General features: G+C 41.1%; 1 protein-coding gene across 4 annotated transcripts in view; it reads right to left on the bottom strand.

Annotated features, from left to right (window-relative positions):
• Positions 1-27,372, bottom strand: part of SYT16 (synaptotagmin 16) — a 141,507-nt gene that overhangs the window by 30,991 nt on the left and 83,144 nt on the right. For 3 of the 4 annotated variants that reach the window (XM_089687479.1, XM_089687482.1, XM_089687480.1), the window contains 3 exons: positions 23,699-23,911; positions 20,597-20,823; positions 9,987-10,424 (listed from right to left, as the gene is read on the bottom strand). In XM_089687479.1, coding sequence (XP_089543605.1) covers positions 9,987-10,424; positions 20,597-20,823; positions 23,699-23,911 — 878 coding nt within the window. The remainder of the gene's footprint in view (positions 1-9,986; positions 10,425-20,596; positions 20,824-23,698; positions 23,912-27,372) is intronic. The other variant, XM_089687481.1, reaches the window with a different exon arrangement.

Below are 27,372 nucleotides of genomic sequence, written 5' to 3'. Positions count from 1 at the left end.
AAGTCTGGACAGCAGCCTGTGAAGTGTCTTAGATTCCTGTTAGGAAGGACAGAGAAGGGGGGAGGAGATGGGTCAGACGCTGATAAGACCCCTAGAAAGGAATGTTAGCATGTGACCTGGTTGCAGAGAGAGAAAAGGAAAAGTATGTGGAATTAAAGATAAGGAGGTATGGCGAAAAAAAAAAAAAGAGAAGAAAGATGTCTTAGTTGACAAACATGTGCTTGAGGACAGCAAGAAGTTTGGTATAATGTAGCCGAAGTTATCCACAAAGAGTAGTGGACAGAACAGGTATTGCTACAGGGGAAAAAATAAAAAATAAACTGTTTATGTGTACCATTAATGTGTTAAAATATTGAAAAGGATTACTGGCATGTCATATTGTGAAGGAAGTGAAGCAGTTAAAGTTATAGTAAGTAGCGAAAGTTTGTAAGCTGAAGGTCAGGACTGGCATGAATCATTGTAGGAACAGAGAGTAATGTTATGTGATAAAGGTTTGCTGAACGTGACAGAAGTTTTGTACAGAACTGGAAAAGTGTTGTATAAAGAAGGATAGTTGGAAGAAATTCAAGAAAATGGCAATTGTATAATGTATTTGTATCACAAAATTGTAATTGGAAGTTTGCTAAAACCACCGCCCTATGTTGGAATGTGGGGTGGAGGAGGGGAGGGACAGCCCTGCCCTTTGCCTAACGCTTACTTTATGCCCACCACCCCAGCCCTGCCCAGTGCACTTCCTGATGGCAGCCATCTTGCTGCTCCTGCTTTGTCCCTTCCTGCCCAGTACACTTCCTGCTAGCAGCCATCTTGCTACACCTGTGTTGTCACTTCCTGCCCAGCCCAGTGCACTTCCGTTCGCCGGCCATCTTGGTACACCCGGAAGGCCTAAATAAGGCATATACCCAGTTCTCCCTGTTCTAAGCCAGGATGGTTCCTACCACACTCCCGTTTTCCCCAATATGGAAGTGTCACCTTCACAAGCCGGATACATGAATGACAATGTATTCGAGTCGGATGATCAACAACCTCAAGCAGGAAGGATGCCGATAGGTATGACTCCCAAACCTATGTCAGATGTCCAATTGAATGACGATGCATCTGAATGGAGTGATCGACAGCTGCAAGCGACAAGGGCACCAATAGATTTGATTCCCAAACCCACGCACAGTGGAGTACAAACTAAACCGGAACAGTACACAAGACAACACCGACATTCAAGATTACCGGAAGGGGCACCGGTAATGTATGTCGCTTTTACCCCATCACAAGCAGCGGCCTTAGTGACGAGTCTGCCTGACCCAGAGAAACAGCCAATGCCCTTTTACCGCTGGGTAGTGCAGATACAAGAAACTTACTCAGCTGCTTGGAAAGACCTGCTCAGTCTATGCCAAATTAAAGCAGGACATGTTTTCTGGCCAGTTATGCAGATGGGCTTCAATGATGCCTGCCTGACAAGTGTTATTTCCTGTTCTTCAGGCGTGGAGTTTTGTGTCCAGCTCCACGACTAAACAAAGGAGAAATTGGCGGATCAGACTACCACAATTCAAGACATCACCCAAGATAAAGGGGAGTCTGTGGAGAAGTATTATGCCAGACTCATACAGGCCTTTGATGATCTGGGCTTCTCTCAATATGAAAAGGCACAAACACACATGCTCTCAACTGCTTTTGTCTCAGGGCTCAAAGAGGATATCAGGAAAGGTCTGATGGTGGCCCGCCCTGAATACTGCTCTATGAAGATGTCTGATGACTGTTGGTGGCCAGAGGCATAGAAAATAAAAAAGGAAAAAAACCAGCGCCCCTCATGGTGGTCAATGATGAAGATCCCACCTACACTCGTCCACCACCATTGCCAAATATCAGGGAATGGATCACCTGTTATAACTGTGGGAAACGGGGACACTTTAGAAGAGAATGCAGAGCCCCAGGATATCCCAGATAAGACAGGGACCCCCGAGACGGGCAGCGTGAATATCAACCACCACGCCCCAACTCTCGTTAGGAAATGGGCAAACCCGTGTCACCCCTTATGGCAGTATTTTCAAACAAGACTGGGGGACCGTGTAGCTGTAATCCAGGATATTCCCCAACCTAAAGCAGCTAAACAACTGCATGCCTTTCTTGGACTCATATCCTACTGCAGGGCATGGATCCCTGATGCATCGGTCCGTATGCAACCATTTTATGATGCTCTCAAGTCTGTGCCATTTACCTTGTCAAGCAAGGCCATGGATAATTTTATTCTGCTGAAGCAAGCAATATCCACCGCTCCTGCCTTGGGACTTCCAGATTATGAGAAACCTTTCAAACTGTGTCAGAAAAGCAAGGCCATGTCACGGGGGTCCTAGCTCAAGAACATGGAGGGCAAACCAGACCCATTGGGTACTATTCTTGTCATTTGGATCCCGTAGCTAGGGGTGGTCCTTCATCTCTAAGAGCTGTCTTCTCTGCTCAAGCACTATTGGACAGAACTTCAGACCTCGTTTTACCACACCCCGTTTCTTCTGGCACCGCATGACATTGCTGCCATCCTGAATCAAGTACAACCCCGACACCTGTCCACGGCCAGACATCTACGGTTGCAAATCTCCCTCCTCATTCCTGACAATGTGACCCTCCAAAGGTGTCTCACTCTCAACCCAGCCACCCTTCTGCCATTTTTCGAGGGGGGGAGAAGAAGGCGAAGGTGAAGAAGGAGACCCCTGTACTACTCCACATGACTGCCTTGAAATGATGCGCATGGAAACCACACATCTCCCTACAGTGAGTGAAATTCCTCTGGAAAACCCTGACTACACACTTTTTGTGGATGGCTCCATATATGCAGATGAAGGAGGCAAGTACCACACAGGTTATGCTGTGACCTCGGAATTTGAAATTCTACAAGCAGGAGCATTACCACCAACTTTATCTGCCCAGGAAGCAGAGCTTCAAGCCCTCACTACAGCATGTAAAATGGCAGAAGGTAAAAGAGCCAATATTTACACAGACTCCAGATACGCCTTTGGGATGGCCCATGACTTTGGACCCATATGGAAGGCAAGAGGATTTATGACTGCGGCAGATACATCCATAAGACATGGAGCAGCCATTGGACGACTGCTGGAAGCACTCCTTCTATCCATTCAAGTGGCTATTCTGAAGGTAAAAGTTCATGGGAAATTAAACTCTTCAGAAGCCAAAGGCAATAATCTGGCAGATTTGGCGGCAAAACGAGCGGCCATGGGACCACCAGAAATGGAAGGAGAGGTGACCGGAGAGTGGGAACCAATGTTCACCTTACAGACCTTACCTGTGGACAGAAACTACCTCAAGGAACTCCAAGAAGCAGCAAGTCAAGAAGAAAAAAAAAGCTGGAGATGGAGAGGAGCTATTTTCAAAGACGGTCTGTTTGAGTGCAACAAGAGGCTTTGTTTACCCAAGAATATGTTTCCAGCTGTAGTCCAGTGGGCACACGGAGCAGCCCATCTGTCAAAGAGCCTCATGAACTCTGTCATCAACAAGTACGATATAGCGCCTGGAATCACCACATCGACGAACAATTTTTGCAGAGCATGTGCCATCTGTGCAAAATGCAATCCGGGACGCACAGAGAAGACACCACAGAAACACTTGGCCAAACCCCTATACCCTTTTCAAAGGATACAAATTGATCATATCCAGATGCCAAAGAGTGGGCGGTTGAGTACACCCTAGTGGTGTTGGACATGTTTTCCAGTTGGCCAGAGGCCTTTGCTGTAACTAACAGGACTGCTAAAACAACTGTGAAGAAACTCCTCACTGAGGTTGTATGCAGATATGGGCTTCCAGAGGTGATAGAGAGTGACCAGGGCCCCGCTTTCACAGCTTCAGTAACCAAAGAAATATGGGCGGCATTAGGAGTCACTCTGGCGTTCCATACCCCCTATCACCCCCAAAGTAGTGGGAAAATAGAAAGAATGCTAAAAGTAGCCCAAGAGACTGGCATGAGTTGGCCAGACAGTCTGCTTATTGCCCTATTTAGTGTCAGATACACACCAAGAGAGAACACTCCCTATCCCCTTATGAGATTTTGTTTAGCTCAGCCCCCATATTTGGTTGTTATTTTCCACAACAGTTGCAATTACAATTTGATGTGTTAACTGATTATGTGACTGTATTATCACGTGAATTAACCCGTATCCATGTCCAAGTGTTTTCTCCATTCCAGATTCTGAGTCAGATACAGGAACTCACAGCCTATTACCCGGAGATTGGGTATTAGTAAAGACATTTATGAGGAAACATTCCCTTGAGCCAAGATATGATGGTCCATTCCAAGTTCTGCTGACCACAGCCCCTTCTGACAAGGTGGCCAGGAAGAACACTTGGATACACGCCTCCCACTGCAAGAAAGTCCCGAACCCTGAGGGAAAGGCGTCATCTACACCATGACAACTATGTTGTATATCCTTTTTCTAATGAGTCTGACAGAGGCTCAACAGGTGGATATCACTGAAATAGGTGACACCACTATATTTTGGTACAACTCATCCAACACTCATGTAGCTATTTACACCTTTGATTTCTGTAGTACAGATCCCATGTGGTGCTATGACCGTAAGCTATATGATCTTGACACAACGAGCATGTTCTGATAGTAGTGACCAGGTATACATATGTGTCATGGATGATTACTGGGGACCAAAAGATTAGAATAAGATTGGAAGGGATTTGGACTGGTGAGTATGCTCTTGTAAAGGCCATTATGCTTCTCCGCATCCTAGCAGAGAATATCCCTGACCCAACGCCTGGCCGTAGGAGGAAACAAAAAGCTCCTTCTGGTAGTTTTGACCCACATGTGTATATAGATGCCATTGGAGTCCCAAGGGGGGTGTCTAATAAATTTAAAGCCAAAGACCAAGTAAAGCAGGTTTTGAATCCCTGATTCCCATGATAACTGTTAATAAAAATGTAGATTAGATAAATTACATATACTACAACCAACAGAGGTTTGTGAATTACACCAGGGATGCCCTTCAAGGAATCGTTGACCAGCTAGCCCCTACATCCTACATGACATTCCAGAATAGGATGGCTCTAGACATGATTTTAGCAGAAAAAGGAGGTGTCTGTAAAATGATAGAAGGAACCGGAACATGTTGTACATATATTCCTGACAATACTGGCCCGAATGGTAAGGTTACTCTGGGTATAAATAAATTGGAAGATCTGTCAGTGGAGCTGAAGAAGAACTCAGGTATCTCAGACCCGTGGGATCAATATTTTAGCTGGATGAGTGGGTGGAAAAAAGTGCTCGCCCAAATAGGGGTAACTGTACTAATAATTCTAGTTCTTTTAGCTCTGATTGTATGTTGTATTCTACCATTTGTAAAGAAGTTAATAAGCAAAGCTGTAGACAACAGAACACCTACCTTCCTGAACCAGGACCAAGAGGATCCCCATATGATGGATGAAGAAAAACCTTACACCCCATTACGGTCCCTCCCCGCCAATAGTAATCTCACAATTTTGTAGGGATAGCATCTGACTTCCTTATGTACAAAGTCTGTGGCAAGGGAGGTGATGAAATAGTCATCACTTGTCTAACGTACAGCATAAAAGAGTTCCAAGGTACATAAGGACAGATGAGCTAGGCTTTATAGGGACAGAGTAAAATAGTCATTTTAAGGGGGGACTGTGATGGATTTGGTAAAATGCCTATTTCGTTTCCTATTGAATATATATATATATACGCTATTTCTATAAGTTTTATAAATATTTACTTTTATACTTTAATACATATGTTGTGTGAATATTTTCTGCCTGCTGGGCTTTGTGGTACTTTAAGAAATCCTTGCTTAAGAAATATTTGCTCACAGGAACAGACCCCCTCCCATCGTGTGATTTGGAAGACAAAAGAATGTTTTTCTCTTTTTAAGATAAGACTGAAGAAGATCACACCTATACCATGACGGAGATTGTTTTCGTGTAAAGTGACCAATCAAAGACTAATATAATGCTTATGCTGTTATCACGTGATGTTCGCATCATTTTTCATATATAAGCTCACGGTTTCATTTCAATAAATTAGAGAGAAGTTTTCACAGACCAAAGGTGTCAGTGTGAGTTTCTTTATGTGCGCACATTCCACAAGCTGGCCAGCGTCATAAATTTTGGACAGGAACAGATAAGCACTGGATGATTAAGTCCAAGACTAAAACACTTTTACACTGAGCACTAATGTCAGAGGACATGACAGTTTTTATTGTCTGACTTCTATTCTATTATTCTGAAGTAGCACCCTCCTAGATAGGTGCTAGGTGTAGATAGTTAGATTTAGTTTGTATTTTGATAGGTAAATTAAGTTGTTCCACTGTAGACAGTGTGGATGTAATTGTTGCTAGTTAAAAGCATAACTTGCACACTGTAATCAGTGTTGCTGTGTTCAGCTAGTTAGGTCTGCTCAGTCTACCAGCCTGATAGCTCCCTCTGCATCCAGAAAGCTTGAGAGATTTCTAGATAACTGGTGTGGAGCTATACAGATGGCAGCATGAATATTGACACAGCACTAGCCTATCCCAGGGAGACTGGCTCTGATGGCATGTTGGGTAACTATATATTCAGTGAGCACACTGAGTTCTGTGTCTTCTGTATAGAATTGTTCCAGTCCCAGAGAGAACACATTGCTACTGCCGTGTTGCCTCATATTGGCCACCTGAGGGCCTTAATCCTGAGACCCCGGTTCTACTAAAGCTGACTGAGGGACCATCTACTGAGGATCTGGCCTGGTATCAAGGAAGAAAGCAACAATCTGCTTTTGGACCATGTGAGTACAGACACCCCTAAAGGATCTTAGAGACTGTGTCCTACTTAACCTCCTCTGGTGCTAGGTCAGCTGTGGGTCTAGGCTACAGGGGACACCAGCTGGTGTTCCGAAGAACTTTGTCCATTACCTTCTACTACAAGGGACACTGCTCAAGCTCGCTACTACTATTATCACTGCTGTCTTAAAACTGAAGTCTACTGTTTGCTTCAAGCACAACCTTCGTTATAGCTTATCCAAAAGAATACCTAAAATCCTCAACTGTACATGTTTTCCATTTTTGAAGTATCCCACCTAATTCCCCATCCCTATCCAAGTTCTAAATAAATAAAAACAACAAAAATAATACCCCTACACTGGTCATTAAAGAAACTAGTGAATGATCCTATGTGCCTGGCTGCAGGGCAAAATATTTGGGGAAGACCTGGACAGTATTCTTGTAGCTCTTACTGGAGTAGCTCTACACTTAATTTTATTTCATGATTACTACAGAAACAATATTATGGAATACAACAGGCGGACGTTAAAAAATGATCTGCCCTGGGTGTCAAATACTTTAGGTACACCAAATTCTTGTAAAGTTAATTGTAGGTATAATAGTTTTAGCAGGGGTTCATCAAGACCAGAAAATTATTTCAAGGGTTTCTCTGGAGTAAAAGGATTGAAAATTGGTTGAGCTACTGTATACCATGACCAGGATTAATGAGAATCTTCACAGACACATTCCCTGTGTTCAGTGATCAAACATGTATACTGTAAGTAAGCCAGAACACAGGAAATAGAGGTAGGTATTGAGGGCTCTCCAGAACTGTATTTTGATGACTCTCCAGAATTGTATAGGTATTGTACAACCGGTGGACAGACTGGTATAATGTGCATCCAAAGCCCTAACTTGTTTTTTCTTTTGGATTGAGTGATGACGAGTAACCTCTGTCAGGTTTTATTTCGATTTATGATCTCATTAGGGACACTTTATCTATTAGTCCAGGTGACTATTGTCACTGGGACTGAAGGGGAGGGAAATGCAAAATTTTTATTTGCCACCAGCACAAGAAAAAAAAAAATTCTAAAAAGGGACATTTGTTCTGGTGGCAATTTTCTAAGAGGGAATTTCCTTAAATTTGGAGACATTTACTCCTATATCTTGTAAGAACAAGAAGTAAAGAGAACTTTCCCCAAACAAAGAATGCAAAAAAGGCTGACATAGGCTTTGTACATGCCCTGTTCTATCAGAAATTAAAACAACAGTTGGTTTTCTAAAGACTTTAATGGATTTCAAAAAGAACTATGACACAGTAGTTATCCCATTGTTGGCAAAAACTTACTAGTAGTCCTTTTGTTGCCAGCAACTCACCAGGGGCAGAAGCGCTAGAGAGGGAAAAGGAACAACTGACATGTTTCTATGGCTACTCATACTCATTCTAATGAAGGAGTAATGCTGTAGAAGTAGATGTGTTGTTACATTTTCCTTCCCTACTGATACTGTCGGTGGTACAAAGGGATTGCTAGCAGGTTGTTGGCCTAGAGTGTGATTTTGTTTACTGCTTATCAAGATTCCAGACTGTGGTGCTGATTTCCTGCTCCTGTTTATCAGTTGGATGTTGTCTACAATGAATAAGGTCTAACCTAAAGGTGGCACAGTGTTGTTTCTTCAGGTTCCCAGAAGCCTATTGAGGACTAATTGTGCCCTGCTATGTGCTTCAGGGAGCCATCTTGGGTAGGAAAGCATATCTTACTGGATACTGAAATCCTATGAGATTTAGGCAGCCACCTTGAAACAGAATAATATAAATAAGATATTTTATGTCATTCAGTGTGCCCGCAGTGTGGGAGTAAGATAGGGACAGAGCCCCTGTTCATTAGAAAGAGAGAAAAAGAGTAGCAGTAGAGAGAGGTACTAGTCAAGAAGGGAAAGAGTATGTTTCCCCTTACAGGGTATCTTCTCTGTCAGCTTCCTGGAACAGTCTCCCACTGGCAGCTGTATGTCTACAAGGACATTTGAGGATCGCAAGTTTGAACAAGCAGTATCATAGCCCCTCCTAAGGAAGTACTCCTTTGGCATTCTGTGGTATGTAAATGTCTGATATATTACTATTGGAAAGTGCCTTGTGCATAAAGAGTGTCCTCTCCTGCCTAAAGAATGGTATAATCTGCAACATATGCGGCGCCATTGCTGTAAATTGCCTTCTTACTGTGATCAGTCAAATTTTACAATATAGAAAGTTCAATACTTTTATTTCCATCTAATGCATGTGTGCTGTGGCTAAAAGGTGGGCTTTAATGCCCACACGCCACACATATGTGTCGTTGGAGGCTGATGTCTCTGTGCTTAGAGCGTGCTCACTACAAGCTCCCAGCACAGAGTATGAGCTCTGAAAGAGAGCTCATGGTCTCTGCTAAAGATTGGCAGCAGATAAGACCAGCTCTCGATCATGTGACCACTGTGACAATCACTATGACATCTTTCCTCTCCACCAGGCATTCAGAACTTTTTAAAGGGATGCCGGGGTGGGCAGAAAATGGTTAGGTATCTGTGTATCTTGGGTACACTGGTTAGGCCTACAGGTTTATTACTGGAGCTTGGCAAAAGTTCCATTGGTATACTAAGCCATCCTCTTCCTTACATTATATATGTCCACAACAGTTAAGACTGTGTGGAACTGACAGTTTTGCAGAGGGGCACTCCAGTCAGACAGTCCAGCAATAAAGGATGCCTCAAGAGATTCCTTCGACTTCCTCTATGTTCAGTCTCGCTAATCTCCTGAACAGCTACAATATTGACTCCTTTTTCAAAATAGTTAAAAGAATATGGTACTTGGCTTTTTATACACTTAGTTCTATAAATCAGCACCAAAAACAATCCAGCCAACAACCCATATGTTTGAAAAACCTGTCCCTTGAAAAAGCATAGTTCGCACAAAACGGTCATTAGCTGGAAAGAGAAGATGGTGGCCAAAACACAAATTTTACTGAGCCCATTTGTGACTTATTCTGGATAAACAAAAATGGGAAGCTGAACAGGTTGTACCTGATGGACTTTTGTTTTTTGGTATACAATTTTTACTCAAGTAGGTCCACCAAAGCAAGCTCATAAATGTGTACCTTTATTATTTTGCTGCCACAGGCTTTAGTACATTTTGCCAGCACATTTAATTCAAACTGTGTACATGCAAAAACCCATATTTAACCAAAGCCCGATACTTACACTTAAGTTGCTCCTGGGCTCTAAGACCAACGTCCTTCTGATTTCCCCATCAGAGCTAATATTCTTCAATGAAAACAGCTTTTCACCCATCATCCTTTCATGGATCCTATTCTGTACAGCATACAAACGGAATCGAATGGCATGGTTGGCCAGCTCCTCCATTTCAAGCTTGTTGAATGTGAAGGTCTCATTAAAGACAGGCTTAGAGCCTTTTTGTGCAGCGGTTTTTCCTCTTTGCTTTTTGCTTGGCAGTAGGACAACATGGACTTGCCATGTGCTTACTCCACTACGATCCTTATCAGGAATATCTTTGGCTTCCACAACTGTTAGAGTCAGCTTTTGGCTGGAAGATTTGTAATCAAGGGCAATGTCCAGGTCGCCACATTTGGAAATTGGCACATGGCCTGCACAAGGTTCAAGGCTACCTTCTCCTTGTTCCTAAAGGCAAAGATACGGTATAGTGTTCAGAAAGAACAGTTTGTAAATAATGATAAAGGACGTGAGTCAATTATAATAGTGTAGTCAGTGGTATTATGGACTTTCATCTTTACAGTTCTTTATAATACTGTATCTGCATAGTTGCTGACTGTTTTGTTTGGAAATGTCTAAAGATACATTTTTTTTTCTCTCAGTGAAAATGCTCTCTCATCTTGCTCCAGTGCTCTGTGCTGACATAACTGAATAACACTCGCACCTCTCAGTGCAGAAGACATAGACTGGGGAGGAAAAGGAGGAGGTGTGTCTGACCATCTCTGATACTGAGCACTGCATCCAACTTTGGGGCCTCTGGTGCCTATAGGACTGCAGAGTCATATTTAGACCCTGCATAACTGCTGTAACTGCAAGAAGAGGGCTTTATTCAAAAAAATATGTTTTCAGCAGAGGCCACTCCAACCTGGTGTTCTTCAGGTCGATACTCTAATTGCCAGTTATGATTATAGTATCAAAAGTACATATATTATGAAATGGTAAAAAACAAAACCAAAACAAATTAGATGCTCAGACCAGATTTAGCAGCGTCACTGTCAGGAAAGGACTCACCGCTAGTGGTGCTGGGGCTTGCCAGCGGGTGCTTTCAGCAGCCAGGATCTCACCTCCTGCAATCAAGCCATCACCTGAGGCCGATTGCAGGAGGTGTATTTAAGCAGTACCAGGCCTGCAATCAGTGCCTTGGTGTTTTCCCATGAGCCCCTGTTTCTGCATCCTGTTGTCTACCTGCCTGATACCCCTACTTGACTCTGACTCTGATAGAATTCCGCCTGCACTGACCCCAGCTATTCCTGACCATTTTCCTGCCTGCTCCTTTTGTACCTTATCCACCCAATTGATCCTGACCCGGCCTGCCTGACCATTCTACTTCTCCAGCTCTGTCTACGCCTGTGTTCCTGAGCATTTAGTTATTAGTTTAAGGTTTGGTTTTTGGTTGCACGGTGAGTTTCTGTGTATTGGTGTAAGCTTGTAATAAATTATATTATTACATCATTCCTGCAGTCTGCTATTCCCTGTCAGTCCACACATCTCTGGTCATATCCTGATCCTTGACATAACACCAAGGCCAGTCCTGACCAGAAGTGGCTGCACAGAGAAGCCATCTTGGCTTGTTATTTGTGAAGGATGCATCCGGAGGAGGTTGTGTACTTGTCTCTGCTAGTAATAGAAGACAGAGAATACAGTTTTAAGATTCTGAAGGAGTATGCCAGGGATCAGCTGCTAGAGTGCATGCGGGTTGCTCATTCCCTAGTAGATCAGGGCACGGTGTTTTCTGAGGTGCAGCCATTGATCCAGGCTTGTACTGAGTTGGCTTTATCTAGTACCCCTGAAAGCAAGGATGACTTTTCTCTGCCATTCAATACAGATCAGGTAGAGTCACTGGTATGGTTGTTGGATGATGATCCGGATTGCTTCTTTGAGCATTATTCAGCATGTCCACCACATGTGCTTGTGGATTGTATAAATGCAGTGCAGTCTTTGGTCAGACAGGCTATGTGTAAGCTGAGCTTTGTTCAACCGGTATTACAGACATGGTCAGATTTGTTATACCCAGCTTCAGTCAGCTTGCAACAATCCAGTCCCGCTTCTAATCATTCATCTTCTCCAAGCTCTCTTCCTTCATTCCCCACAGCACCCCCAGTTACAGCCCAGTATGCCCTGCTATCAACCCCATGTCAGTACCCTGTTCCCACTCGCTGCACCTACCCTGCCTTTAATCCTGTAAAGAAGTCCTCTATAGCAACTGCTCCCTCCTCTTTTTCATCCTTCAGCTCTTCTCTGTCTTCAGCTGCTCCCTCCGTTTACAGCCCTGCATTTACTTGCAGTGCTTCAGTAACTAAACCCAAGAAGAAGCAAAAATTCTTTCCAACCAGTACCATTCTGCCAGTATCCAAATCGGTCAGCCTGCTGTCTGAGAACCCACCTTCTGTTATCCCACCTGATGACCCGATGCCAATTGTCCAGCCTGATGACCCGGTGCCTGCTGCCCAGCCTGATGACCCGGTGCCTGCTGCCCAGCCTGATGACCCGGTGCCTGCTGCCTAGCCGGATGACCCGGTGCCTGCTGCCCAGCCTGATGTGCCTCCACTCGCTGCCCAGCCTGATGTGCCAGGCCCTGATTCCCAGCCTGCTTCTGGAAATCCTGTGTCCAGCAACCTGCCTTCCTGCGGTCTCCTGCAAAAAGATAGGTCTACCAGCAGGAAACCCAGCCATTCGCTTGACTCAGGCAGTGGGATATCCAGCCAGTTACCTGACCCGGGTGGTGGAACTTTTTGGCTATTAAGGATTGTTTGGAGCGTCCTGAGGCCGCTCCTTGAGGGGGGGGGGGTACTGTCAGGAAAGGACTCACTGCTGGTGGTGCTGGGGCTCACCTGCTGTGTGGGCTGCAGTACCGGTGCTTGCCAGCGGGTGCTTTCAGCAGCCAGGATCTCACATCCTGCAATCAAGCCATCACCTGAGGCTGATTGCAGGAGGTGTATTTAAGCAGTACCAGGCCTGCAATCAGTGCCTTTGTGTTTTCACATGAGCCCTGTATCTGCATCCTGTTGTCTACCTGCCTGATTCCCCTGCATGACTCTGATAGAACTCTGCCTGCACTGACCCCGGCTATTCCTGACCATTCTCCTGCCTGCTCCTTTTGTACCTTATCCACCCAATTGATCCTGTGTTGAGCCTGTGTTCCTGAGCATCTAGTTATTAGTTTAAGGTTTGGTTTTTGGTTGCACGGTGTGTTTCTGTGTATTGTTATATGCTTGTAATAAATTATATTACATCATTCCTGCAGTCTGCTATTCCCTGAGTCAGTCCACACATCTCTGGTCATATCCTGATCCTTGACAGTCATTCTGTGTCAGTTAACTTTACCTCTATAACTAATTTACCCACCTAATATTTAGATTAGACATATAGAGGTTTCATTTGGTATACTGTTAGAGGCTGAGAAGTGGGCAAAACTATATACATATTTATAATATTCCAGCACAAAATGAAATTCTTTTAAATTTGTACCATGTTTATTTTAAAACTTTAAGCACATGAACAGCACCAAAACTATAACGGCACACACAAAAAGGGAACAGAATAAATATCTGCCACTGTATGACAGCTACTGTAAGCAATACTTTTTACAAGGAAAAATATATGTTTGCTTGAATATGTGCCTGTGCCCCCTCTCTAAATACCTAATGTACATTCTGTTGTAAAGCATATCAGATCATCAGCTTGTAATCAGACAATTTGACGATCAGTGGATTATTGGAAATCGGACTGAAACAAACATTCTAAGAAACTGTAGGACAGGACAAATAAGTCTTAAAATAATTTATCAGTGAAAGATCATCTCACTTACATTAAAGTATTATGTTTGAACGTACTTTGTTTAAAGCAGGCATCAGATTAATGATGTAATGGTTCCTATGGTTTCCATTATCTTTAGTAAAAGTAGACTAAATAGGATTATATGTTAGCATGATCTGAGGGCAGCTTGTTCATTAAACTAAAATGGTGAGATGGTTCATGTTTCAAAAGGGAAGTTTGGCTTAAGGGATCATCTTTTCCAAGAACTTGTATCTTCATGATCTGCTGTTTTTAATTAATGGTAGCTAATCAAGAAACAAGCTGTGGAATTAACAAATACAGAGCAAACATGATCACTGCTCGAAAAAAAATTGGATCTTATATCTTCTACCAAGACTGACTATTGAACACAGTGCAACTGTAAAGCTGCAGAAAGAAAATTGTCTGATATCTAACTCAAACAAGATTCAGGCACTACTTGAATAAGAAATGTCAAATCCTCATGAATGTGAAGAAAGCCTCTGATGTGCACAATTTTAATAATCCCCAACAATTTGGTCAAAAGCTTCAGAGTTTTTAACAAATACTTTATTAAAAAATAAAAAATGCGTAAATCCACCATCAATCATGTCAACCATGTTGAACAGTGTCCGTCAAAAGAAAATAAAGTGCCACTGACTGATGGATTTATTTGTATCACTGACTCATGCAAAATTATATCTCCTGGGGCCCCACCGATAAAAGAAAACAAAGAGGTGGGGTCTCCAAGGTGATGTAATTTACCAAATATGGCCACAGTCATATATGATCAATGTCATTTCTCATTTGATCAGTGATTTCACACCAACCCTGACTCTTTGTTCATATGGCTTGGGATTCCTGGCCAGTAAATGAATAGGGCTGTGTGACATGACTGGTCACTAGGGAGCTGGCAGCTGAAGGCACCCGCAAGTTTGTTAGCAATCGCTGACAAGGAATCAGAATATATACTGTAGTAGCAATACAAATACAGCTACTACACAAAATTTGTCTACTGCCAAATGAGTATAAAGTCCGGCATTCAGACGAACAGCCAAAGTACAGCCTGAACTGAACTTGTGTTCACACTAAACATGGCGCTCATATCTAGTTGCTTCCACAGCTGCTCCAGATTCAGTTCGCAAATTTTAGTCAATTCCCCTAAGTAACATTAGATCTTGTGCACATAGTCATAGTAAAACACAGCTTAATTATATGGCAATGTGACAATATGAGGATGACAAATATAAAATTATATATGTCCTTGGTTCGAATACCAACTACGGCACCACCCGCCTGGAGTTTGCATGCTCTCCTTGTGCCTGCGTGGGTTTCCTCCAGGTACTCCGGTTTCCTTCCACACTCCAAAGACATGCTGGTAGGTGAATTGGCTCCTGTCTAAATTGGCCCTAGTATGTGTATGTATGAATGTGAGTTAGGGACCTTAGATTGTACACCCCTTGAGGGTTAGGGACTGATGTGAATGTAAAAGCTCTGCGTAAAATTGACAGCGCTATATAAGTACCTGTAATAAATAAATAAATATGTAATCATGATGGAACATAGCATGAAAACTTGAGGGTTACATGAGATTAAAAATAAGAATAAATGATTCTCTAAGATTACAAATGGTAATGATAATGAAGTTGAGGGTGTCATGAGGGTATGGTTGAAAATGAAAACCAGGACTGAGTTTCGAAGTGGATATTGTGTATACCTACCTAAGATGCATAGATTGTCATGGCAGCCAGTACTTACATTAGGTTTAAAGCCAAACTCATACTTGAAATATACTTAATTAAACACAACCTTTTCTTTAATTGAATCAAATTTATGAGTTATTACTTGTACTTTGAATGCCATCCCTTTCCTTTGGACAAGTGATAAAACAATTTCTGATTCACATCCTTGCTTATGGTCAGTGACTTAAAGGGATACTGAAGCTTCCATTTATTTATTTTTTTTAATTAAAATAACAAACATATTATACTTACTTGCTCTGTGCAATGGTTTTGCACAGAGCAGCCCCAGTCCTCCTATTCTGGGGTCCCCTGCCAGCTCTCGCGGCTCCTCCACTTGCTCCTGAGCTCTGCTGCCTGTGTCTATTGACACAGATAGCAAGGCTCAGCCCTGCCCCTGTTCACTCATCACTGGATTTAATTAACACAAGCTATCAATCTTCCCTGTGAGGAAGGCAAGGACTCTCAGGCACATTGCTGGATCGAGATAGGACTCAGGTAAGTATAAGGGAAGTCTTAGGTGGGGTCCTTTGGTACACAAGGTTTTTATCTTAAAGCAGAGTTCCACTCACTTTTTTAAGTGCTGTGTGTTCAGTCATCTGGGATTTCATAAGAATAATACATCCATCCTGACTATGGTGTTCTTTTATGACACAGAGAATAGCTGCGATTCAACGGATCTCAGCTATTCTCTGGTCATTCACAGTTTATGACACCCAGGAGATCATGTCAGCCCTTCGCTGGAGATCTGTGTTCCCCCTCCAGATTCTCCAGCTCAGAGCTGGAGAATCAGAGGGACCGCAAACTAAGCAGAGATAATTTACCTCTGTTTAGTAAACTGATCTTTTACTGTAATCTCGCAAGATTATAGTAAAATCAGCCGTTTTCCAGAGTTTGTAGACCGTTCTCCAGCGTTTGGAGACCGTTCTCCCTTCGTTTGGAGAACTGCTTCATAAACTGCATTCACAGGAGAACTGTGTTCTCCGAGAATGCCGGAGAACTGAGCAGCGATCTATTACTGCTGGTTCATAAATGGACACCTATATGTCATCAAAGCGATCAAGTTGGTTCTTAACAGCATGCACCCAACATTCTGCTTCCATGGTTTTATTCACTTCCGTTTTCCAATCAGCTAACGCAGATGGTTTTGGGTTTAGATATATATACGTTAAAGTATTTAGGCTACAGATAGCCAGGCAAATGGTATTCTTAGGAGGAGGTCATAGTGTGTGCTCACAAAGACCATACTTTCAACTAGGTAACATCTAAGAAAAGCACATGCAGTGCAACTCTGGAGATGATGGAGCAGAGTATGTTCACTTTGCAAAGAATATCCATTCACATGCAAGGAAAATGTTAAAAAACAGAATTTTTGATGACGCATGAGTGGAAGATTAAAGTCAGCACAGCATGTCCTCATTCACCACGTTATATGCAAGTTAACTTTGCAAAGTGAACCTGCTATATTCCCTTAGTAAATCAACCCCATAATATTTTGCAGGAATCCAAGACATTACAATTGAAATATTTCCTAGAGAAATGAGGCTGCCACTGCTGGCTTTTATCTGAAAATGTAAGCCTCCTGCCTATTATGCTGACTCTCTGGCTAGAAAAGTCATAAGCCACTATCTACATACACATTTTGGGTTAATGACGCAAAGTAATGAAGCTACCCACATGGAAGAAAAATATATTTGAAATATATTTAAAAAATATTCTTCCCAAATATATTGCCATATATTTGAAATACTACAATTTTGGCCATATTCAATATATTTCAAAATATATTTCAATAAAAAAAAAAAAAATTATATATATATATATATATATATATTGCATGTTGAATTTCATTTTTTATATATTACAAAATATATGAAAAACATTTTTAAAAATATATATTTTTTAAATATAGTCTTCTGATTTTTTTTAACATATAAAAAAGTAATGTTAACATATCCAGTATTTTTACATATATTTGTAAATGCATTTCAAAAATGTAGATTTGTATTTTTAAAGACATATAGTATATATATGTATATATATATATATATATATATATATATATATATATATATATATATATACAGTTGCAAGAAAAAGTATGTGAACCCCTTGGGATTACGTTGAGTTTTGCATGAATTGGGCATAAAATGTGCTCTGAACGTCATCTAAGTCACAACAATAGAAGAAAACAGTCTGCTGAACATAATACTACACAAACATTAGATGTTGCCATGGTTTAATTACACATAACATGTAAACATTCACAGTGCAGGGAGGAAAAAGTATGTGAGGCCCTAGCTTAATGACTTCTCCCAGAGCTAATTGGAGCCAGGAGTGAGCCAACCTTGACTCCAATCAGTGTGATGATATTGGATGTGTTGCTGACAGCTGTCCTGCCCTTAAAAAACACACACCTGTTTTGGGTTTACTGGTTTCAAGATGCACTGTCTGATGTGAACCATGCCTCGCAAAAAAGAGCTCTCAGAAGACCTACAATCAAGAATTGTTGACTTGCATGAAGCTGGAAAGGGTTACAAAAGTATCTCCAAAAGCCTTGATGTTCATGTGTCCACGGTAAGACAGACTGTCTACAAATGGAGAAAGTTTAGTACTGTTGCTACTCTCCCTAGGCGTGGTCGTCCTGTAAAAATGACTGCAAGAGCACAGCGCAGAATGCTGCATGAGGTAAAGAAGAATCCCAGAGTGTCAGCTAAAGACCTACAGAAATCTCTGGCACATGCTAACATTTTTGTTGACACATCTACAATAAGGAAAACGTTAAACAAGAATGGAGTACATGGGAGGACACCATGGAGGAAGCCATTGCTGTCCAAAAAGAATATTGCAGCACGTTTGAAGTTTGCAAAAGAGCACCTGGATGTTCCACAGCACTACTGGCAAAATATACTGTGGACAGATGAAACCAAGATTGAGTTTTTTGGGAGGAACACACAACACTATGTGTGGAGAAAAAAAGGCACAGCACACCAACATCAAAACCTCATCCCCACTGTAAAACATGGCGGAGGGAGCATCATGGTTTGGGGCTGCTTTGCTGCTTTAGGGCCTGGACGGATTGTTGTCATTGATGGGAAAATGAATTCCAGAGTTTATCAAGACATTTTGCAGGAAAATGTACGACCATCTGTCCGCCAATTGAAGCTCCGCAGAGGATGGGTGATGCAACAGGACAATGACCCAAAGAATACAAGTAATTCAACAAAATAATGGCTGCAACAGCACAGAATACGCCTTCTGGAGTGGCCCAGTCAGAGACCTGACCTCAACCCGATTGAAATGCTGTGGCATGACCTTAAGAGAGCGATTCACACCAGACATCCCAAGAATATTGCTACACTGAAACAGTTTTGTGAAGAGGAGTGGTCCAAAATTACTCCAGATCGTTGTGCAGGTCTGATCTGCAACTACAGGAAATGTTTGGTTGAGGTTATTGCTGCCAAAGGAGGGTCAACCAGTTATTAAGTCCAAAGGTTCACATACTTTTTCCTCCCTGCACTGTGAATGTTTACATGTTATGTGTAATTAAACCATGGCAACGTCTAATGTTTGTTAGTATTATGTTCAGCAGACTGTGTTCTTCTATTGTTGTGACTTAGATGACGTTCAGAGCACATTTTATGCCCAATTCATGCAAAACTCCACGTAATCCCAAGGGGTTCACATACTTTTTCTTGCAACTGTATATATATATATATATATATATATACAGTGGGGCAAAAAAAGTATTTAGTCAGCCACCAATTGTGCAAGTTCTCCCACTTAAAAAGATGAGAGAGGCCTGTAATTGGCATCATAGGTAGAGAGCATCAAATGCTCTCTAGCAAACTTCAGACGGGCCTGGACATGTACTGGCTTAAGCAGGGGGACACGTCTGGCACTGCAGGATCTGAGTCCCTGGCGGCGTAGTGTGTTACTGATGGTAGCCTTTGTTACGTTGGTCCCAGCTCTCTGCAGGTCATTCACTAGGTCCCCCCGTGTGGTCCTGGGATTTTTGCTCACCGTTCTTGTGATCATTTTGACCCCACAGGGTGAGATCTTGCGTGGAGCCCCAGATCGAGGGAGATTATCAGTGGTCTTGTATGTCTTCCATTTTCTAATTATTGCTCCCACAGTTGATTTGTTCACACCAAGCTGCTTGCCTATTGCAGATTCAGTCTTCCCAGCCTGGTGCAGGTCTGCAATTTTGTTTCTGGTGTCCTTCGACAGCTCTTTGGTCTTCACCATAGTGGAGTTTGGAGTGTGACTGTTTGAGGTTTTGGACAGGTGTCTTTTATACTGATAACAGGTTCAAACAGGTGCCATTGATACAGGTAATGAGTGCAGGACAGAGGAGCCTCTTAAAAAAAGAAGGTACAGGTCTGTGAGAGCCAGAAATCTTGCTTGTTTGTAGGTGACCAAATACTTATTTTCCACCATAATTTGCAAATAAATTCTTTCCAAATCAGCCAATGTGATTGTCTGGATTTTTTTTCTCATTTTGTCTCTCATAGTTGAGGTCTACCTATGATGCCAATTACAGGCCTCTCTCATCTTTTTAAGTGGGAGAACTTGCACAATTGGTGGCTGACTAAATACTTTTTTGCCCCACTGTATATATATACACACTGTATGTTGAATGCATTTTTGTTACAAAATATGAAAAATATATTTAATTACATTTCAAATATACTGTATGTCTATGCATTTACAAATATATGTAAAAATACTGTATATGTTAACGTTACTTTTTTATATGCTAGAAAAAATCTGCAGAGTATATTTAAAAAAATATATATTTTGAAAAATATTTTTCATATATTTTTAAAATATATTTCAAATATATTTATCTTCCATGTGGGTAGCGGGTCAGCATGACAGTCAGGCAAGTAGAATGTCCAGAAGGAGATGTCAGCAATGAAGCTTCATTGATTGTCTCAGGAAAGGATTCTAAAGATTCCATCAATTATTCATTGATTGTAACAACTGACTACCCATACGATCCATTAGCCCTGTATGATCTATTATACAGTATGTTGATGCATGAACAGGAATCTGATGTCTTACCTCTGGGCTCAATGCAGGCGAACTGTCTGTACCATCGTGATCTTCAAACCCATTGTTGCTAAAGCCAGTCTCCATTTCCTGACCATCTACAAAAATTTGTTGGTTTCTGCTAGAGATGGACCCAATCTCCTGTCTAGCATCCTGTAGTTCACTAGCCTCTGATGCCGCACGGGAATGAACCAATACACCATCTTCATTATATGACTGGTAACTAATAACATCCAAATCTAAGAAGACAACATAATTATGGCACATCATATTAGAATATTGTACATTTGAACAAAGTGGTGGTCCTATTTCACAACTGTGTTTTTAGTTCCTGTCCTCTCCTAATGTCCACCATGCTCCAACATACCATTAAAGGGATTGGTAAACTTTAGGAAGAGTTTTCAATTGCAGATGTACGCTATGATGAATTAAAAATCAATTTGTGTCCGTCTCACCAGCCAAATACAATGTTGATTTTGAATCCTACATCTACTCTTACCATTAAGCTTAGTCACATAATGTTTCTATGCAGGAAATCTGGCAGTCACCAAAGGTCTACGGCAGAAGCACCCATGTTTTGTTTTTGTTTTGTTTTTTGCAGTCAGCATTATAGTCACCCAAGTAATGCCAACTAACTTGTTCAATACGTAAAAACAATAGTTTTTTTGCCTGTTTTTTGAGTATAAAATGTTGTGTGCAAGCCAGGCACAACTAGATGTAAAAAAAGGTAGGCATGATTGAGAAGACATTGCACAGCATTCATTTTTGATGCACAAGCTGCTGTTAAACCTACATGTCCCTGCTAGGCAGAGTAAAGGAAGGCCATCAGTGATGACAATGCCAGAAGCCTCGCTTACTCCTTAAAGTGACATTAAACTCTCAGTTTTTAAATCTCCTTCAGAAGTGTATTTAAAGTGATACTAAAGTCTTGTTTTCTTTCTTAAACATAACAAACATGTTATAATTACCTGTTCTGTGTAATGGTTTTGCACAGATCAGCCCAGATCCTCCTCTTCTTGGGCCTCCCGCTGGCACTCCCTGGACCCTCTTTCCTCTCGGATGCCCCCATAGCAAACAGCTTGTGGGGACACCCGAGCAGGTGCACTCCTGAGCCACTTCTCTGTGTGTCCATTCACACACATAGCTGTGGCTTGGCCCAGGCTTTCCTGATTAGCTCATTGGCTATGATTGACAGCAGCAGAAGCCAGTCAGGAGTGAGAGTCCCCAAAGAACCGAGGCTCTCCTGGACATCTCTGGATCAAGAGGGGGCTCAGGTAAGTGTTGGGGGGGGGGGCTGCTACACACAGAAGGTTTTTTTACCTTCAAGCATAGAATGCATGAGCATAAAAAAAACCTTAAGACTTTGGAACCACTTTAATCATGTACTGAGTATGCAGATTCTTCATCTTTCAACCCTTGGCTATGTTCCAGTTTAACCTCTTCCCATCCAGCCCATTCACATACATGACCAAACAATAGTAGTGCCTATGTGGGTGCATGTATAAGCTGTGACCAATCAGCTCTCATAGTATTACTCAATGGTTGCAGAATTTTTTTTTAATTATAATTTTTTCTGTATACTGATTTGGGTTGTTTTTTAACAAAAAAAGGTAGCAAAATACATTTTGGCCTAGATTTTTTAAAAAAGATTATTTATTTGATAAATTTTATAAGAAAAAACATTTTTTAAAAACATTTTATTCTTTTTCATTTACTTCATATAACAAAAAATTAACAATAAAACTGTCTCAAAAAAATTATAAAATTTAATTTGGGTACAGTGTTGCATACCTGAGTAATTAGCATTCAAAGCGTGAGTGATGAAAGCTAAAATTTGGCCTAGACTTGAATGGGGTGAATGTGTCTGGACTTGAAGTGGTTATGCTGGTGCCATGACCACTGCCTCGGATTTCCTGTTTCAGGGTGGCTCCTTTTTTCTAGCAGCATCATATGGAGCCACCCTTATATGCAGGAACTAGAGGTGTGTCTTCTTACAAATTGTGCATCAATAGAAACAGACAGCCCTGTAGCATAGAAGAGGCAAGGCACTCTGTGCTTCTCCCTCCTCTTCCCCCTTTCCTTCTCTAAACTAACAGATTAACTTCAGGCTGCACTGTGAACTGTTAACTCTTTCCTGTAAAAACAGGAAATTCAGGGTAGCAGGACTAAGAAAGCAGGAGCCAACACTGAAAGTTGTAAACTGCAAGTGCTGGAGTTAGAATTATACGTAACAATTAGTTTACTGGGGGGAATGTTATTTTATTGTGCTCAATGTGTTGAACTAAAAACCACTAAGGGTTTAATTTCACTTTAACTTATTGCGCATTGTTGTATTCCAAGCAGCTACATCATCGGCAAAGGGTCACAACACTGCTGTGATGTCATTATAAAAAAAAGTGTTTTCACTCTTTTGGGTGAAAATCAAAGATTCTGCAACCAGGATCACCAGGTAATAAAACTATGGTATAGACAGGACTTGACAAAACAAAAGTGCTGTCTTAATGGTATTGGCAGATGGTATCATATATATGCTTTCTAAATATTTCAATGTATGGCTGCTTGTACAACATTATGGCTTTCATATCAAAAACACGGCCCCAAGTTTCATAACTAGAAAGCAATTTATCAAAAGTGGACATTGTCTATCAAACTGGGGGCAAAATAGATAGTAGATAAAACAAAAGAATAAATGCATTCTTTTTTATATTTTGAAACAAGGTATCACCTATTATCTCAGAGCAAACAAAATGACCAAAAGGAGCAAACAAAGACATGCAGCTCTAATTCTAATAAGCAAATCTAAACTTCTTCTGTAGTGCTTTATACTGCCAAATATTAAAAAAAAAGGAATTGTAAAAAGAAAATCAAGCCAACATATTTTACACTTAATTACATAAAATAATCTAATACAACTTTAACAAAGTAATATATCCATGCAAGTGCAATTAACATAATTGTTTGGCATATATGGGAAGCAAGGTATGCAATGTTCAAAACATTATCAAATTAAGAAAAAAGTGCAGTTGCAAAAAATAAAATATTAATATAATTAAATTCATGCTCCGCAAATGTGAGAGTGCTGCAGATTCAAAGCATTCCTTCCATTAGCGATACCTTCACATTCAGAAGCCTCTGTGCTCAGCTCCTCATGGTTTGATAGCAAGCGGTTGAACTTTGGCTTGCTGTCAGAGCCGGCCTGTGTTGCCTTTTCAGATACGGTGGAGCGAAAGCTCTGGGAACGAGACACTGAAATTTGAAATTGTTTATAAACCTCTTCATCACTGTCTGAAGATGTGGTTAGTTCGTCATCATCCCCATAACTGTTCACTAGGAGAGATAAAATATATAGTCTACATGTTCCTGCTAAACCAAAAACACAGAATAGGTCATGGGTTCTGCAGTCAATGGGAGTCCAACTACCAGGGGCGGACTGACCATTTGGAAACTCGGGCGCTGCCCAAGGGCCCGGGGTCAGTAGGGGGCCCCATGAGATGCCCCTGGTACCTTTTTCAAAGGCTTTTTTGAGTTTGGCATTGGCATTGCCCAGGGGCCCCATGAGTTGTCAGTCCGCCCCTGCCAACTACTGTATATATCACTCCATGATCCACTATACTCCCAAGTACAGCCAGCTATATACCATGGAAGATAGCAAGGCAACTACTTCATGGCTCACCCCAGGATCATTGTCTCTGATCTAGATAGTTAAATATAATAGGAGACCCCCTCCCCGTGAACCTCTATGATGCCAAATACTGGGTAGCTGTGTAATATGAGAGACACCAACTTGGATACCATATGCTGCAGAGCCTGGTAGACCATTCTATGATAATAATGAAATACACTTCTTGTTCATGCAAGTTATATAAGCATCCATAGAGAGCCATTGAAAAATAAGTTTGCCAACAAAAGATATATCAGTTATATTCACCGGTGACCTGAAACATTACTATTGGCTTCTCATTTCTCCTTGAGGCTCCTGTATGAAGAATATCTTTCCCATCTACTTAACCCTGCCATGGAGTTCTACTCACCCTGCTATATTCTATGCATTATCAAATAGATGCAAATTCCTAAGAGAAAAGGTAAAATCTCACATAAGAGTTGTAACAGGTGAGTAGAAATTAACTCTAATGTAGAGGTCTCACCTAGTTTTCTTGAAAGATTTAGCCAATGGGCAAGTTAACCAGCTTTCTTCTATCAAAAACTGAAATATTGTTCTGTGAGGATGGTCCTTTTATTAGAATTACTCTATAGTATTTTATGTTTCTTTTTCTTTTAATACAGTAATCCTTTAAAATGTATCTACCCCAAGTCCATGGTAGCGACCACTGGGAGCTGCACAGCCTCTCCATGGAACAACCCAGGAGGAGGAAGGGGGGGTTGTTTGAGGCAAGGAAGGAGAACATATAACAAGATACAGTAACTCACTAAATCTACAGTTATTTCAAGGACTGTCTCTTAAAGGTATTCATTATATTTTGGGCAGAGGATGGAAGTCTCTCGAAAACATGCCTTTATGTTGTTGTCAAAAAAGATCCATTTCAATGATGTTTCTCTGTCTTATTCTCCAACAATGGCATCTGTCAAAATGTAGTGTTAACCCCACTGACTTTAAGATTTAATAAAGCATCTTTCAACACTAAACAAGTAAGGAGGGAGGAAAATTGCTATCGGAACCTTGCAGCACTGTATCTTCAGCTTGCAAAAGGTAAGTACAGTTTTACACAACAAACTTTTGCAATGGCTTTAGGTAGAGATATTTAAGTAATTGATCCTTTTTGAAATATTTTATGAGTCAGTTTTGATTAAATTTGACATTTTCTAATGCTTCTATTTTGTTAAAAAAAACGTATTTATTTAGAACTAGCAGGTGTTGATTTCCAAGAAGGATCTTCCCCTTGCTCCTGCTTATTTCCTGTGCAGTAAAAGGCTCCAGAGGGGCAGCAGACACCAGATTTCACAATCTGCTGACTCTACCTTTCATCTAGTACCATCTGGTTTAGTGCGCTATACAAAGGCTAAGCATGAAGAAAAGCTGGCAGGGATGTCATCTTATTTTTTACCATTATTTCACCCTTCAAGAATGACATCCTTACCTTTTACCTAAAATGCACTTACTTGTCCTGGGTTGTTGACTAGTTGACGAGTGGAACCAAGATCATCACTATGACAGGCCAGTACTTGCATCTAGTAGAAAAAGGAAGTCCTAAAAGTAATACAGATTCCCCATGATTAAGCTCCAGGGGCGGAGTGAAACACATTTGGGGCGTGGCCTGGTTGGAGCCTGGGCTGAGATTGTCATACACCTCATCACAGGGTTTTACTGTGATGTGTGACTTTTAGGACTTCCTTTCCCGACTGGATGTTTTGAGCTGGTACAAGCTCTGACATTGTCAGTACTCCTAGTGGTTTGTCATGCAAGAGGATCTGGTGGAGCCTTGAGTGGCATCTGTCATTTTTGCTGCAGGCCAGTACTTGTATTTTCAAAAATAAATCAGCAATAGCAGCAACAGTATTCCTTTCCTGACAGGTTCCCTTTAACTGCAAAGAACTATGAAGGGCTATAGGATGGTTGTAAGGAAATAGGCATCACTGTTTACCAAGACAATCTCCCTTACATGGCAACTTCTAACAAGTAGGTCTAGCACATTCTAGTCTTTAACATGTCAATCTCTCTCCCAAGCTGCAGTCTCCAACATGGCAAAGTGACAGAAAAGCCTCTATCAAGCTATTTTTGTAATGAGACAGTATCTTATATCTTCCTCGTTCTTATTCTAATCCCACTGATACTCACCTGTGAATCCTTCTTCCCAAGAACCCCAAACCCCTCCAGTAGGATTAGTACTTATAATATATGCCAGCCCAAACTAATGACCACCCATGATTCTTCACTCATGGTTGCCCTCAAAGTATGATCTCCCTACCCCTCACTGTTCTTTATTATACACATTTCTTTTATCAAACTACAATTTTACATCATAATCATGATTGTTCTTTATTTACTTTATCATTCACCTTTTCTTCACAGAAATCACACAACGTTGATCAGCTTGTATATACAGTATTCTACTTTTTTATTTTATCTTATACACCAGTGCAAACATTTTTAATACCTTTACAGTTTTTTAGCACACAATTTTTTTCTCATTTCTAATATTGAACAAATGAACACACATTGGCTAGTTTAGTTGTACAGAACAGTATAGTCATACAGCATACTTAATCAGCTCAGCTCCAAAAAAAGGCAGAAAAACTGTGATGTCTAAATTAACCCTGTTCAGATGCGACTTCCATTATTGACATTCTCCGTGCTTTCATTAAAGGACTTGGAGGACATCCAAAGCTTCTTCTCCCATTAAAAAATGAAGATTGAAGAAAGCACTTACAACACAGGCATCTACAGAAGTGGCATTTTATGTTCTTGAATGCAAAAAAAAAAAAAAAAGGATACTTTAGAGCAATGCATTGAACAGGATGACCTTTCAGTCGATCCATATTGTATTGAAGTGCTGCTCACCAAAAAATAGCTTCAGGAGAACATCACAAGATGAATATAAAGGTTGCAGGTTTAGACCACTAATTATACATGTAATTGTATAAAGAATACATTCATTAGTTAGTAAAAAAAATGGGATTCTGAAACAATTTAAGCCAACATGAAATAAATCTAATTTATGAAATAAGCATACAACATTATAGCATGTCTGTTTAACACAAATAGAACTGCCACATAAGCCAACATTTTTTTTTTCTATAAAGTGAGAAAGATCAAATTTATGGTAGGGCTT

The sequence above is a fragment of the Staurois parvus genome, unplaced genomic scaffold, assembly GCF_062004578.1.
Source record: "Staurois parvus isolate SC_StPar_1 unplaced genomic scaffold, SC_StPar_1.0 ptg000426l, whole genome shotgun sequence".
NCBI lineage: Eukaryota > Metazoa > Chordata > Amphibia > Anura > Ranidae > Staurois > Staurois parvus.
The sequence above is the reverse complement of the archived record's forward strand: the minus strand, read 5'-3'. Positions and strand labels throughout refer to the sequence as shown.